At 41.3% G+C, this 15,490-nt stretch overlaps 1 protein-coding gene across 9 annotated transcripts in view; it reads left to right on the top strand.

Annotated features, from left to right (window-relative positions):
* Positions 1–4,000: 4,000 nt before the first annotated feature.
* The window catches only part of LOC139388382 (dynamin-1-like), an 86,436-nt gene continuing 74,946 nt past the window's right edge, over positions 4,001–15,490 (top strand). For all 9 annotated transcript variants that reach the window (XR_011629279.1, XR_011629280.1, XM_071135012.1 and 6 more), the window contains exon 1: positions 4,001–4,435. Coding sequence is in view for 7 of the 9 variants with exons in the window: in XM_071135012.1 (XP_070991113.1) it covers positions 4,275–4,435 (161 nt within the window). In the remaining 2 variants the exon portion in view is untranslated. The remainder of the gene's footprint in view (positions 4,436–15,490) is intronic.

Below are 15,490 nucleotides of genomic sequence, written 5' to 3' on the forward strand. Positions count from 1 at the left end.
AGAAAACCCTCTGTTCTGTTAGACAGGTAAATCTTTATCCACAAAATAACAGGGGGTATAAAGCCATAACAGATAAGTTTCTCTATCAGCAGACTATGATCAATAATGTCAAAAGCAATACTAAAGTCTAACTAAACAGCTCCCACAATCTTTTTATCATCAATTTCTCTCAGCCAATCATCAGTCATTTGTGTACTGTAGGTGCTGTAGTTGTTGAATGTTATTCCCTATAAGTGTGCTGAAAGTCTGTTGTCAATTTGTTTACAGTAAAATAGCATTGTATCTGGACAAACAAAATAAAATAAAAAAGTTTACTAAGGGTTGGTAACAGGCTGATTGGTTCGCTAGTTGAGCCAGTAAAGGGAGCTTTACTATTCTTGGGTAGCGGAATTACTTTTGCCTACCTCCAGGCCTGAGGGTACACACTTTCTAGTAGGCTTAGATTGAATAGGAGTGGCAATATCATCCGCTATTATCCTCAGTAATTTTCTCAGTAAAGTTGTCAGACCAAGTGGCTTGTCATCGTTGATAGACAACAATACTTTTCCCACCTCTTCCACACTCACTTTAGGGAATTCAAAATTACAATGCTTGTCTTTCATCATTTCATCAGTTTTACTTGGATGTGTGTAGTGTCAGCATTTGTTGCTGGCATGTCATACTTAAGTTTGCTAATCATTAAAGTAATTGGCAATGTCAGTGGGTTTTGTGATGAATTGCCATCTGATTCAATGAATGATGGAGCTGAGTTTGCATTTTTGCCCAAAATGTCATTTAAGGTGCTCCAAAGCTTTTTGCTATTATTATTTATGTAATTTATCTTTGTTTCATAGTATAGTTTCTTCTTTTTTTATTCAGTTTAGTCACATGATTTTTCCATTTGCAGTACGTTTTCCAATCTGTTGTGCAACTCGACTTATTTGCCATTCCTTATGTCTCATCCCTCTCAACAATACAATTTTTCAATTCCTCATCTTTCCACAGGGATTTAACAGTTTTTACAGTCATTTTGTTAATGGGTGCATGCTTATTTGTAACTGGAATATGCAAAAACATAAATGTTTCAAGTGCAGTTTCTGATTGCTCCTCATTACACACCACAGACCAACAAATATTATTTTCATCAACAACATACACTATATTAGGCCCAGCCTTTGGAGCTTTGTTATTCCTAGACATGGCCACTATATTGCGATCGCTACATCTGATGGATCTGGATACCACTTTAAAACACATTTCTGCAGAATTAGTAAAGATGTGATCAATACATGTTGATGATTTCATTCCTGTACTGTTTGTAACTACACCGGTAGGTTGACTGATAAATGAACCTGTACCAGGTTGCAGGTACTAGTTGCAGTGTTGAGCTTTTTCTTGAGTGGGCAGCTTGATGAAACCCAGTCAATATTTAAATCACCCCGAAAATATACCTCTCTGTTTATATCACATACATTATCAAGCATTTCACACATGTTATCCAGATAGTGACTGTTAGCACTTGGTCATATATAGCAGCTTCTAACCTGAATGGGCTTTTGGTGAGGCAGATGAACCTGTAGCCATATTACTTCAATAGTATTTCACATGAGATCCTCTCTAAGCTTTACAGGAATGTGGTTCTGAATGTAAACGGCCACACCTCCACCTTTGGCATTTCTGTAGCTTTTATTACCATGTATTGCTTCCACTGTATCATCAAAGCTATTATCTAAGTGAGTTTCAGAGATTGTCAGAATATGAATGTCATCTGTTACTGGCAAATGATTGATTTCATGAACCTTTTTTCTTCAGCTACATATGTTAACGTGGGCTATTTCAGATTCGAGTTGAAAGGTATTCCATTTTGAGTTTGCATCCCAATATTACACTTTATATACAACACAGAAGACTGAAATACAACAAATCATGTTTGACAGAAACACCGGATTTTTGGCAGGTTTTTTAAAAAGAATGTTTATGAATTATTAAGAACATTCCACCGATGAGGCCACTAGGTAATTTGACTGCAGGAAAGGAGTCTGATTTGCCAATCTTCAAGGGCTGCAGAATGAGCCGCTACACTGCTTGGGGTGTAAATCTGTGGATTTGGAAAATAGAAGTGCTACTAAGTAGTATCGAACCCCCTTTAACTGTGACACGATGTACAGCAATGGTAAATGGTTGGCCATGGTAAATGGACGAGGTGAGAAAGTCCACCTACCTTGTGTAGAGACCAGCATTCCCGATTGGGTTCCTACTATCTGGGATCCTTGGGACATCCATACCCCATTGAAGTTGAAATGTAAAATGTTTAGGGTAAGGCTAGGCGTTAAGGTTAGGGTTTATTGTAGTGACGTCCTAAGGAACCCGGATAGCACCGTCCATCCCGGTTGTGGTCAGCCCTTCTCCCATTGAAGCCTATCACGGTAGCGAGCACCACGAACCGTGCCACTTGCAAAACTGCTTGCGTTTTGCCATCTGCCACCCTACTCCCATTGAAGTCAATGGTACCTTTGACGCTCACAGCGGACCGTCTGTAAACGCCTTTAAAGGGCCACAGAAGTGGAAGTGAGTAGAATGGACCCCCGGTTTACTGGAACATAAAGTACAGAAAATTGTGTACGGTGCAATATGTATGTTCAATTTAACACTGAAGCTGATTTGCTTTTGATTAGAAAAGCACAAACATAGAACATAGAAATTGGTTATTTGAAAAGCACAAACTTAATATGTCCATCACATACCCCAGAGGTCAAAGGTTAAAGTTCTGTTGACCTGAACATTCCTGAAAATGTGTCTGATGGATTGCTGTGACTCTAAGCTTTCCAATGGTATATGATTAAAGGGTACAAGTGATCAATAACTTGTTGTATGCTGACATTGTTTGTCAATGAATGGGATGGAGGGATGAAAGAAAGAGTGATAACACACAGAAAGCTACTATTGATGCACTGCTATCACACATTTTCCAACTCTAGGGACATAGACCTTCAAAAAAAATCACTTTGAGACATTGAGCCTGACAGCCTAAATCTGGGGGTCTGGCTCATGGACAATTGAATTTAATTATGTTCATTTTATTATATCTTATGTAAGCTGCACTGCAATTCAGGTTTATTGGAACCTGCAAAAGTGCTCCTTTGTGGCACCCATTGTGGCACATGTATTTTTGTAAATAAAACAAATCTATTTAATATGCAAATATTGAATACATCTGAATGACAGAACAATGGGATATGAACGTGTTTTCTAAAGTGGATTATTATAAGATATTATTATTCATAATAGTAGCATTATAAATAATGTTTTGTGATTTAAATTAGGCCTACTGTTGTTACCATAATTACTATCTAGTAGGGCCTAATCATTACTCTCATTGCTGTTAATAATATTGCCAGTGCTATAATATTATTTGTGCTTTTACGGCTATTAACTATTTCCTTTCCCAAAATTCAAAGTCTGCTAATATTTCCAACATTTTTTAAACGAATTTTGACAAAAAAAAAATGTTTTACTGTCTTTATTGTGGGACTTTTATTTTGAAGGAATATCGCCGAGGTCACTTATTCCTGGTAGGTATTGCTTATTCTTGCTGGTAAAACGGAGGTGAAACTGTGCACCTGCTCCCGGTATTTTACAGGGATGCGCACCTCTTATTATTCCTCGGTGTGCGCACTGTGACTGTCTGTAGCGTATGTCGCCCTCTCTCCCCTAGGAGGCTGAGGAACAGATGACGTTGTTTAACAATTTCAGCACCATGGACAGATCAACACTGCCATCCACGCAAAGCCCACCAAACACAATCAGCATGGGCATAGCATAATTCATCTATAATGTAGCAAAGTATCAACATGTATCAATATAGCCTATTTATAAATACAATGTTTACATAGCTTGTATTTTCTATTTCTTACAGCATAGCGGTAAGAGAGAGCACACAAAGCCTAGGGCGCAATTCTGTTGAGGTAGATCGCCGCTGAGTGGTGCATGCGCGTCAGTGCAAGGATCCCCTAGCGTATTCTAAGAAGAGATCATACCTCGGTGCTGCGTGGTAGAGAGTTGCGTATAGCTGTAGAGGAGAGTGAGGAGAGGAGAAGCGTTCTGTGTAGAGGGGACACCGGGAAAGCGTAATCAATGAGGGTGCAAGTAATATTTATATAGAAGGCGGATTCCAAACGTTGAAACACCCTCATAACGGAAGGGTGATAAAGGGGGGGACAAGCGCTCGGTTCCGAGGGAGAACGCTTTCCCTCATTTGTTTCTACTAAGAAGGAGCGACCGAATCCCTTGCAATCATGGGGAACCGGGGGATGGAAGACCTTATTCCTCTTGTGAATAAAATGCAAGATGCCTTCTCGGCTATCGGTCAAAATTCCCAGTTGGATCTACCTCAAATCGCTGTGGTCGGCGGGCAGAGTGCAGGGAAAAGCTCAGTGTTGGAGAACTTCGTTGGGAAGTAAGTGGTTTTTGTGTTTCTGTACCCAAATGCATCCCTCCATGATCAAAGCCTCCTAGGCTGCACTCGTTCTCACACACCTATCTAGACCCAGCCCCCCCCCCCCCCCCCCCCACACCATCCCTTGATTTACAGCCATTGAGATCCATTGGATAACCTCACAATTATATCGAATTTAGACGAGTTGCTGAAATTGCTGCCTTGAATCACCAGTCTCTCCTCTTCACGCATAATAAACGTAAACAGCTTATTTGGTTACATAAAACCTTTCATGTGCTAATTGCTGCATTATATGCATTGGCAGAATAGAATACCAAACCAAAATGGACGTTGGATTTTGTTGTTTGTGCTCCCTATGATAAAACTATTGTATTTAAGCTTAATCTATAATAATTGTAATCCTTATTGGCCAATTATGTATTTCTCTATGGTGCTATTCTAATATTTGTAATAGTACAACTTTACAGTAGATATAAAATAATCCCCCAACATGTTGTATTTCCTTTGATATTACAAATTGCATATTGGAGGTTTCCAGTTCTTATGATTAAAGACATCATAATGTACCGGTTTAATTGGGTTGAATACGGTATGCATTTCCCCCCATCCTCTCGTGGGCTCTTCCACGCTCAGGTCGCATAGCGCATTGAAGGCCACTGCCCAATATTTCGTAGGCACCTTGTAAGCACACAATTCCAACAAGAAAGCCTAATGTGTGGTTGTTTCTCAGACAGGGTTGCCATTTTGTCGTTCATAAACTAAACACAGACCACAGAGGATAGATATTATGTGTATCTGACCTTCAGTCATTTACGGATTAGGGTACACCTAATGTGAGATGTGAATGAATACATAACATTAATTATGCCATAGTCCCTGTCACGACTGTCACGGTGATGATGATGGATAAACCACAGTTCTCCGGGGACACAACCCCGCTATGCTGCAGTATGACCTTGCGAAAATACATGGAGAGGAGAAGGAAGGGAGAGTCGCTTTCAGCCCTTCGATGTCGGCTCCCCATCCATCTGTTAGTGCTTAGCTAGGCTGGTGCACCCGCTCAGCACCGGGCGATATGATAGGTGACTGACTGATTGTCAGGCCTCCCTTGGCTGTTGCAAATTTCGCAATACAATGCTTTGCTTTATTCTACAAAATCACACAGCCTACACATTTCTTTGTAATGTCAATGGGAACAGTTGGATGCCCTGGTCAATATGAATTATATGTGTTCTCAGCAGCATTGTCATCCTGACAAGTTTATACTGTAAGTGCCTATGAAGATGCATACTGCAGTCTCGACGCAATGAATTGCCTGCTGACTAGCAGAATGTACCATCATGCGGTCTACTCTCCCTGACCAGATGCACTGACGTCACCTGGGTCTTCCTAATCACACACTACTGCCGCACCCCCTCCCTGCTGTTTTCTGTTTTCTGTTTTCTAACACTTTTATACACACACACACACACACACACACACACACACACACACACACACACACACACACACACACACACACACACACACACACACACACACACACGCACACGCACACACATACACACCAAACTTGTTGTGTTTGCTCACACGTACACACACTACCATTCAAAGATTTGGGGTCACTTAGAAATGTCCTTGTTTTTGAAAGAAGAGCACATGTTTTGTCCATTAAAATAAGATCAAATTGATCAGAAATACAGTGTAGACATTAATGTTGTACATGACTATTGTAGCTGGAAACGGCTGATTTTTTATGGAATATCTACATAGGCGTACAGAGGCCCATTATCAGCAAACTTTTGAACGGTAGTGTACATACATACATACATACATACATACACAATGCACATGTGTTTACACACTCTCTCACTGTCAATCCTACACTCCCTCTCACAATAATGTAATTCTCTCTTTCTACTGGGGCCCTACTCTAATCTGTTGGCCTTCATTAAGCTGCTTGCTGTTTATCCTTTTGACTTTGAATAGAATCTGTCAGCGTGTAGAATGGTGGTGGCTCATAGTGTGGATGCAGACAGAGACACCGCCTGTCTGGACGTGTGGACAGGGGACCATTCTGTTGGCACTGGCGTTTCCTAAAGAACTAGGAGACCACCTGACCATGTTTTGTCAGTCCATTCACTCCCTTGACCCCATGGTGACATCATTGGCTTTACAGGAAACTGTAGAAACACTGAGAGATTAAAGCAAAGAAGCGAAGTAGTTATTATGAAAGTGTGTAAATGCAGAGAGATGGATAGTTCTCAGGCCACAGAGTTATGAAAGTGTGTAAATGCAGAGAGATGGATAGAGAGAGAAAGAGAGAGAGAGAGTGAGAGGGAGACGCAGAGTCTCAGGCCACAGAGTCTTATGAAAGTGTGTAAACACTTTACTTAACAACTGTCATAAGAGGTACAAAATAACAATAATGACATGATATAGGATGTGAACAGTGATGAGAGTTGGTAACTGACTTTACACAGCCATGACAACAATCTTAACATTTTGCTGATCCCAATTCTGAGTTTCATATTGCATTGAGATATGCTGTAGAGGCACATTTCCTATTTAGAATTCGTCATTCCTCAAAATATTTCCTCGATGTGATGACTTGCAGGCAGATGTAAAATGACACGATTCATCAAACAGTTGTTATAACACCTGTGGCAAAACAATTCCCGTTATGTCCTGAATACAAAGTGTTTCCCTTATGTTTGGGGCAAATCAAATACAGCGCATTACTGAGTGCTACTCCTCATATTTTCAACGATAGTGGTGGCTGCATCATGTTATGGGTATGCTTGTAATCATTAAGGACCAGGAAGTTTCAGGATAAAAAAAAACGGAATTCAGCTAAGCACAGGCAAAATCCTAGAGGAAAACCTGGTTCAGTCTGCTTTCGACCAGACACTGGGAGATTAATTCATCTTTCAGCGGGACAATAACCTAAAACTATCATGACACAAGGCGAGACCCAGATGCTGTCACAGGAGGCAGATGGTTTGAGTCTAACAATATTTATTAATCCATAAAGAGTAGGCAAGAGAATGGTCGTGGACAGGCAAAAAGGTCAAAACCAGATCAGAGTCCAGGAGGTACAGAGTGGCAGACAGGCTTGTGGTCAAGGCAGGCAGAATGGTCAGGCAGGCGGGTACAAAGTCCAGAAACAGGCAAGGGTCAAAACTGTGAGGACTAGAAAAAGGAGAATGCAAAAAGCAGGAGAACAGGAAAACGGCTGGTTGACTTGGAAAACATACAAGACGAACTGGCACAGAGAGACAGGAAACACAGGGATAAATACATTGGGGAAAATAAGCGACACCTGGAGGGAGTGGAGACAATCACAGGGACATGTGAAACAGACCAGGCCAAATCTACGTGGGAGTTACTTACCAAGAAGTCTGTGAAGTGGCCAAGTTACAGTTTTGACTTAAATCTGCTTGAAAATCTATGGCAAGACCTGAAAATGGTTTTCTACTAATGATCAACAACCAATTTGACAGAGAATCATTTTTAAAAGAATGGGCAAATTCTTCCCAATCCAGGTGTAAAAAAGCTCTTATAGACTCACCCAGAAAGACTCACAGTTGTAATCGCTGCCAAAGGTGATTCTAACATGTATTGACTCAGGGGGTTGAATACTCAAGATACTGTATATTAGTGCTTTATTTTTCACATCTTTTCTTTTACAAATGTTTGAATTTCTCTTCCACTTTGACATTACGAATGATTTTGAGTAGATCAAATCAAAGTTTATTTGTCATGTGCGCTGAATACATCAGGTGTAGACTTACAGTGAAATGCTTACTTACAGGCTCTAACCAACAATGCAAAAAAGGTATTAGGTGAACAATAGATAAGTAAATAAATGAAAACAACTGTAAAAAAGACAGTGAAAAAAACCAGTAGCGAGCCTATATACAGTAGTAAGACTATAACAGTAGAGAGGCTATATACAGTAGTAAGACTATAACAGAGAGAGGCTATATACAGTAGTAAGACTATAACAGTAGAGAGGCTATATACAGTAGTGAGACTATAACAGTAGCGAGACTATATACAGTAGTAAGACTATAACAGTAGAGTGGCTATATACAGTAGTGAGACTATAACAGTAGCGAGGCTATATACAGTAGTGAGACTATAACAGAGAGAGGCTATATACAGTAGTAAGACTATAACAGAGAGAGGCTATATACAGTAGTAAGACTATAACAGTAGAGAGGCTATATACAGTAGTAAGACTATAACAGAGAGAGGCTATATACAGTAGTAAGACTATAACAGTAGAGAGGCTATATACAGTAGTGAGACTATAACAGTAGCGAGGCTATATACAGTAGTGAGACTATAACAGAGAGAGGCTATATACAGTAGTACGACTATAACAGTAGAGAGGCTATATACAGTAGTGAGACTATAACAGAGAGAGGCTATATACAGTAGTAAGACTATAACAGTAGAGAGGCTATATACAGTAGTGAGACTATAACAGTAGCGAGGCTATATACAGTAGTGAGACTATGACAGAGAGAGGCTATATACATTAGTGAGACTATAACAGTAGAGAGGCTATATACAGTAGTAAGACTATATACAGTAGTGAGACTATAACAGTAGTGAGACTATATACAGTAGTGAGACTATAACAGTAGAGAGGCTATATACAGTAGTGAGACTATAACAGTAGAGAGGCTATATACAGTAGTAAGACTATAACAGAGAGAGGCTATATACAGTAGTGAGACTATAACAGTAGAGAGGCTATATACAGTAGTAAGACTATATACAGTAGTGAGACTATAACAGAGAGAGGCTATATACAGTAGTGAGACTATAACAGTAGCGAGGCTATATACAGTAGTAAGACTATAACAGTAGAGAGGCTATATACAGTAGTGAGACTATATACAGTAGCGAGGCTATATACAGTAGTAAGACTATAACAGTAGAGAGGCTATATACAGTAGTAAGACTATAACAGTAGAGAGGCTATATACAGTAGTGAGACTATATACAGTAGCGAGGCTATATACAGTAGTAAGACTATAACAGTAGAGAGGCTATATACAGTAGTAAGACTATAATAGTAGCGAGGCTATATACAGTAGTGAGACTATAACAGTAGAGAGGCTATATACAGTAGTAAGACTAGAATAGTAGCGAGGCTATATACAGTAGTAAGACTATAACAGTAGAGAGGCTATATACAGTAGTGAGACTATAACAGTAGCGAGGCTATATACAGGCACTGGTTAGTCAGGCTGATTGAGGCAGTATGTACATGTAGATATGGTTAAAGTGACTATGCATATATGATAAACAGAGAGTAGCAGCAGCGTAAAAGTGGGGTTGGGGGGTGTTGGGTGGTGGGACACAATGCAGATAGCCCGGTTAGCTAATGTGCAGGAGTACTGGTTGGTTGGGCCAATTGAGGTAGTATGTACATGAATGTATAGTTAAAGTGACTATGCATATATGATAAACAGAGAGTAGCCTATAAATACCTGCTATGCTGATGAGGTAACATTATGACACTACCCTATAAATACCTGCTATGCTGATGAGGTAACATTATGACACTACCATATCCATACTGTACCTGCTATGCTGATGAGGTAACATTATGACACTACCCTATAAAATACCTGCTATGCTGACATTATACCTGCTATGCTAACATTATGACACTACCCTATCAATACTGTACCTGCTATGCTGATGAGGTAACATTATGACACTACCCTATAAATACCTGCTATGCTGATGAGGTAACATTATGAGACTACCCTATAAATACCTGCTATGCTGATGAGGTAACATTATGACACTACCATATCCATACTGTACCTGCTATGCTGATGAGGTAACCTTATGACACTACCCTATAAATACCTGCTATGCTGATGAGGTAACATTATGACACTACCCTATCAATACTGTACCTGCTATGCTGATGAGGTAACATTATGACACGACCCTATAAATACCTGCTATGCTGATGAGGTAACATTATGACACTACCCTATAAATACCTGCTATGCTGATGAGGTAACATTATGACACTACCATATCAATACTGTACCTGTTATGCTGATGAGGTAACATTATGACACGACCCTATAAATACCTGCTATGCTGATGAGATAACATTATGACACTACCCTATAAATACCTGCTATGCTGATGAGGTAACATTATGGCACTACCATATCAATACTGTACCTGTTATGCTGATGAGGTAACATTATTACACTACCATATCAATACTGTACCTGTCATGCTGATGAGGTAACATTATGACACTACCATATCAATACTGTACCTGCTATGCTGATGAGGTAACATTATGACACTACCCTATAAATACCTGCTATGCAAGGAGTGGGCCGGTCCGGACGATGAATGTGGAAATCTCGGATGATTTTGGGATCTAGAATGTCATCCACCGGAACCCACACTGCTCCTCTGGACCATACCCCTCCCAAACCACCAGGTACTGGATCCGACCACCACAACATCTGGAGTCCAGAATGATCCTTGTGACTGATCACCACATCAGGCACACTGACCCTCAACATGGGGGCCCCTCAGGGGTGCATGCTTAGTCCCCTCATGTACTTCCTGTTCACCCACAACTGCGTGGCTGCCCACGACTCCAACACCATCATTTAGTTTGCTGACGGCACAACGTGGTAGGCCTGATCACCAACGACGATGAGACAGCCTATAGGGAGGAGGTCCACAACCTCTCCCTCAATGTCAACAAGACAAAGAGCTGATAGTGGACTACAGGAAACGGAGGGCCAAGCACGTCCCCATCCACGTCTTCACGTTCCTCGGTGTCCACATCACTAAGGACCTATCATGGTCCAAACACACCAACACAGTCATCAAGAGGGCATGACAATGCCTCTTCCCCCTCAGGAAAAAAAAACATGGGCCCTTAGACCCTCAAAAAGTTCTATAGCTGCACCATTGAGAGCGTCTTGATTAGCTGCATCACTGCTTGGTATGGCAACTGCTTGGCATCCGATCATAAGGCGCTACAAAGGGTTTTGCGTATGGCCCAGTACATCACTGGGGCTGAGCTCTCTGCCATCCAGAACCTCTATACCAGGCGGTGTCAGAAGAAGGCCCAGAAATGTGTCAAAGACTCCAGCCACCCAAGTCACAGACTGCAAGCGGTACCGGAGCACCAAGTTCTACCCCCCAACCAAAAAAATAAATCAATAAAAATGTATATATACAGGTATATATATATATATATATATATATATCTGTGTATATATGTTTTAATGTAATACACTATAATACAATACATTTGATGTGAGACACAAAATGGCCTCCCAGTGTATTTCCTGGAAGCGACCGGGCCCCATATCTGTCAATCATGTACTGTTGGGCTCTGATTGGCATGCCGGAACCTTTGTTGTTTACAGACATTGGCTGATTTCAGGGTAGAAGATGAGAGGTGTCGGAAATCTCTCTGTCCTTCCTCCTCCCCTCTTCTTCTCTACCCCCCTGCCCCTCTCTCACTCGCTCTCCATCTCCTCCCATGTTTAATTAGCACATCAACACTAGACCTTGACTAAGGCAGGGACCTACACTAGCCCGCAGACCCTGGCACAGAGACAGCTAGCTGGGGGACATGTGGCCCATACACAGGGTGGAGGTGGAAGTCGCAATTAGGGCACTGATCCAGGCCCAAGTTTCCTTTTCTAGCCTTTAATAATTAGAAACAGGACAGGTGGAGAAATCTGATCACAGACCAGTGTATAGGGGAGTACCACCACCACTATTACTGGATGATTCTATCCATTGGTGGTAATAGTCTACCTATATAAAGAATCCTATTGAAACCAGAGGACTTTAAAATATCAAACGGTGCAAAAGGGCCTCAAGGCAGGTTTCAAATCAATTGACTAATTTCTAATATGAAGGAAACTGCTGTCAGAACCAAACTGCAAAAACATGCATTTGGGCAGTATCAATAAAGTATCATTTAGAGGTGCAAGGTGGAGAACAGTGATTGTCCCACGCAGTGAACCGACAACAGCATCCACCGAACTTCATTATTGAGAGTGCAGGAGGCAGGCGGCGTTCTGCCTACCAGACAAACAAACCAATGAATCATCATTCACCAGAAAGCTCGTAGTGGAGACCTCACACACACTGTTATCCTGTCACGGTCGCCGCTAAGGGTGACCTAATGTACCCAAGGTACAGGTGGGAACAGACATCAGTTACACACATCATGGTGCGATGCCTCCGACAGTTGCTATTGCAATGATTAGTTGAATTTGTCCCTGTTATTTTATATGTCCTTATCAGATGAACACGGGTTGGTTGCTGGCTGTTTGGTGTACAGAGCCTGTACTTTCCTCTAAGGTGAAGTATTGCTCTAGAAATATGAGCCTCGTCATCAGATTTCCAAATAAATTATTCATCGAAAGATAGGAATATCTATTTCTCAGATCACCACCAATTTCTACGGATGCAGTTGTTCTAGGTCAAAGAAGTGCTTACTGCAGAGTGGATTGCCCTGTTCTCTTCTGGAGAACCCAATTTGAGAGCACACTTTTATTAGAGTGCTGGTGCTTGCAGCATTTAGACTAGAATATGTCAAATGGTGTCTTCTGCTGCGTAGGCTTCCTCTCATTTGCTGACAAGTCAAAAAAAATTCATCTCTACTGGTCCAATTGGAGAGATTATTATTGCAGGGCGGAATTACAGTATATTACACAATATGAAGAATGCAAAATGCAAGGGATGATCTGTATCCCCAACATAAGAAGGACAGTATGGGCTGGAGTATGGCCCGACTCTCTTTCTCTAATCCTATTTCTAGTCTGTGCGAACGAAGATATACTGTAGATAGATAGCCCGTTACTGTCTGACTGACACGAATAGATAATGGGCTACTCACTGGCTAGCACTGCTGGGAAGTGTAGTCTACTTTGGGTATTTATTGGTGATTGTTGTTTTTCCCTTTGAGATATTTATTACTGCATGTCACTTTATTTGTCGCCTCGTTTCATTTATGTTGGCCTATTATTATTGGTGGACGGTGGGTCTAGTCCTACAGTTGTCTATACTTTGTACACGCTATTGTTTTTAGGATAACTGATAGAGGCAGTTGTGTCATTGCTTGTTGCTTGTGAAATGATTCTGGCGAGAGAGGGTAAAATAAGCAAGATAGTGGAAGATAGGGGATAGAGACTAGGGAACGAGTGAGAGGAAAGAGAGAGAGAGCGAGAGTGGGAGGGGCTGGGTTTGCTGCCTTTACACTGCTCAAAGGGATTACATTTAATCTGTGAGGCTACACACAGCTCACCAACAACCAGCACTCTCATTGGCTCCCGCCCTTACTTTAATCTGGGCGCACGCCATCGGCCAAGAACGAGCCGTTTGATTGGCCCTTTCACTACAATGACTGTAATCTGGAGGTGTACATGGCGACACAACAAGCAATCTCAGCCACTAAGGCTGTGGCCTGGGGGATAGTGAAAAAGCTTTTTCTGGTTCTTGTATTCATAGCGTGACTGTAATTGCTGCACCCCATTGATCATGATTAGATTACAGCCTGTAGTCTGTAGATTTACAGCTGAAGAGTGATATTATGCATTGTAGGGAAGGGCCCGTATGTAAGCATTTCACTGTTAGTCAACACCTGTTGTTTACCAAGAATGTGACAAACAAAAATCCTTTTTATTTTATTTATTAGACCAGGCCAAATACATTATCATTACTGGCAGGAGATCCACTGGTCTTGTAGTTTAAAGCACTGTATGGCACTATCATCATTTTCACCCATCTGCCTAAGTGTGTTGGAGCATGGTGTTAGCAACACTAAGGTCGTGGGTTCAAGTCCCACCAGGACCGTGTGTTTTGAATATGTGTTGACCCTAGGTCTGTTTAGATAAATGTATGTAATGTTATTGTGAATCAATCAGAGTGACTGTGTAGGAGAAAACAATGGAGAGGAAATTATCTGACTGTTATTGGACTAAAGCTCATCGTGGTTCTGTTGTTATTCCTCACAAAGCCTCCAGTCTACGAAGCTGAATGTCAGACAACGACAACTCCCTCTCAGGGTTTCCACTAAGCAAGGCACAGGATATTCTCGTGCACATAGGCATGCTTTGGAGTGTGTGTGTGTGTGTGCAGTAAATGTGTGTGAGTCAATGGTGCTCTGCTGCAGATGCCTGGCAGGTTGTCAGTGCTGGACAGGTCTATTGACCGTGTGTGTCTGTGTGTGTGTGTGTGTGTGTACAGGTGTACAGGTGTGTGTACAGTGCCTTGCAAAAGTATTCGGCCCCCTTGAACTTTGCGACCTTTTGCCACATTTCAGGCTTCAAACATAAAGATATAAAACTGTATTTTTTTTGTGAAGAATCAACAACAAGTGGGACACAATCATGAAGTGGAACGACATTTATTGGATATTTCAAACTTTTTTAACAAATCAAAAACTGAAAAATTGGGCGTGCAAAATTATTCAGCCCCCTTAAGTTAATACTTTGTAGCGCCACCTTTTGCTGCGATTACAGCTGTAAGTCGCTTGGGGTATGTCTCTATCAGTTTTGCACATCGAGAGACTGAAATGTTTTCCCATTCCTCCTTGCAAAACAGCTCGAGCTCAGTGAGGTTGGGTGGAGAGCATTTGTGAACAGCAGTTTTCAGTTCTTTCCACAGATTCTTGATTGGATTCAGGTCTGGACTTTGACTTGGCCATTCTAACACCTGGATATGTTTATTTTTGAACCATTCCATTGTAGATTTTGCTTTATGTTTTGGATCATTGTCTTGTTGGAAGACAAATCTCCGTCCCAGTCTCAGGTCTTTTGCAGACTCCATCAGGTTTTCTTCCAGAATGGTCCTGTATTTGGCTCCATCCATCTTCCCATCAATTTTAACCATCTTCCCTGTCCCTGCTGAAGAAAAGCAGGCCCAAACCATGATGCTGCCACCACCATGTTTGACAGTGGGGATGGTGTGTTCAGCTGTGTTGCTTTTACGCCAAACATAACGTTTTGCATTGTTGCCAAAAAG

Source organism: Oncorhynchus clarkii, chromosome 29 (assembly GCF_045791955.1).
Source record: "Oncorhynchus clarkii lewisi isolate Uvic-CL-2024 chromosome 29, UVic_Ocla_1.0, whole genome shotgun sequence".
NCBI lineage: Eukaryota > Metazoa > Chordata > Actinopteri > Salmoniformes > Salmonidae > Oncorhynchus > Oncorhynchus clarkii.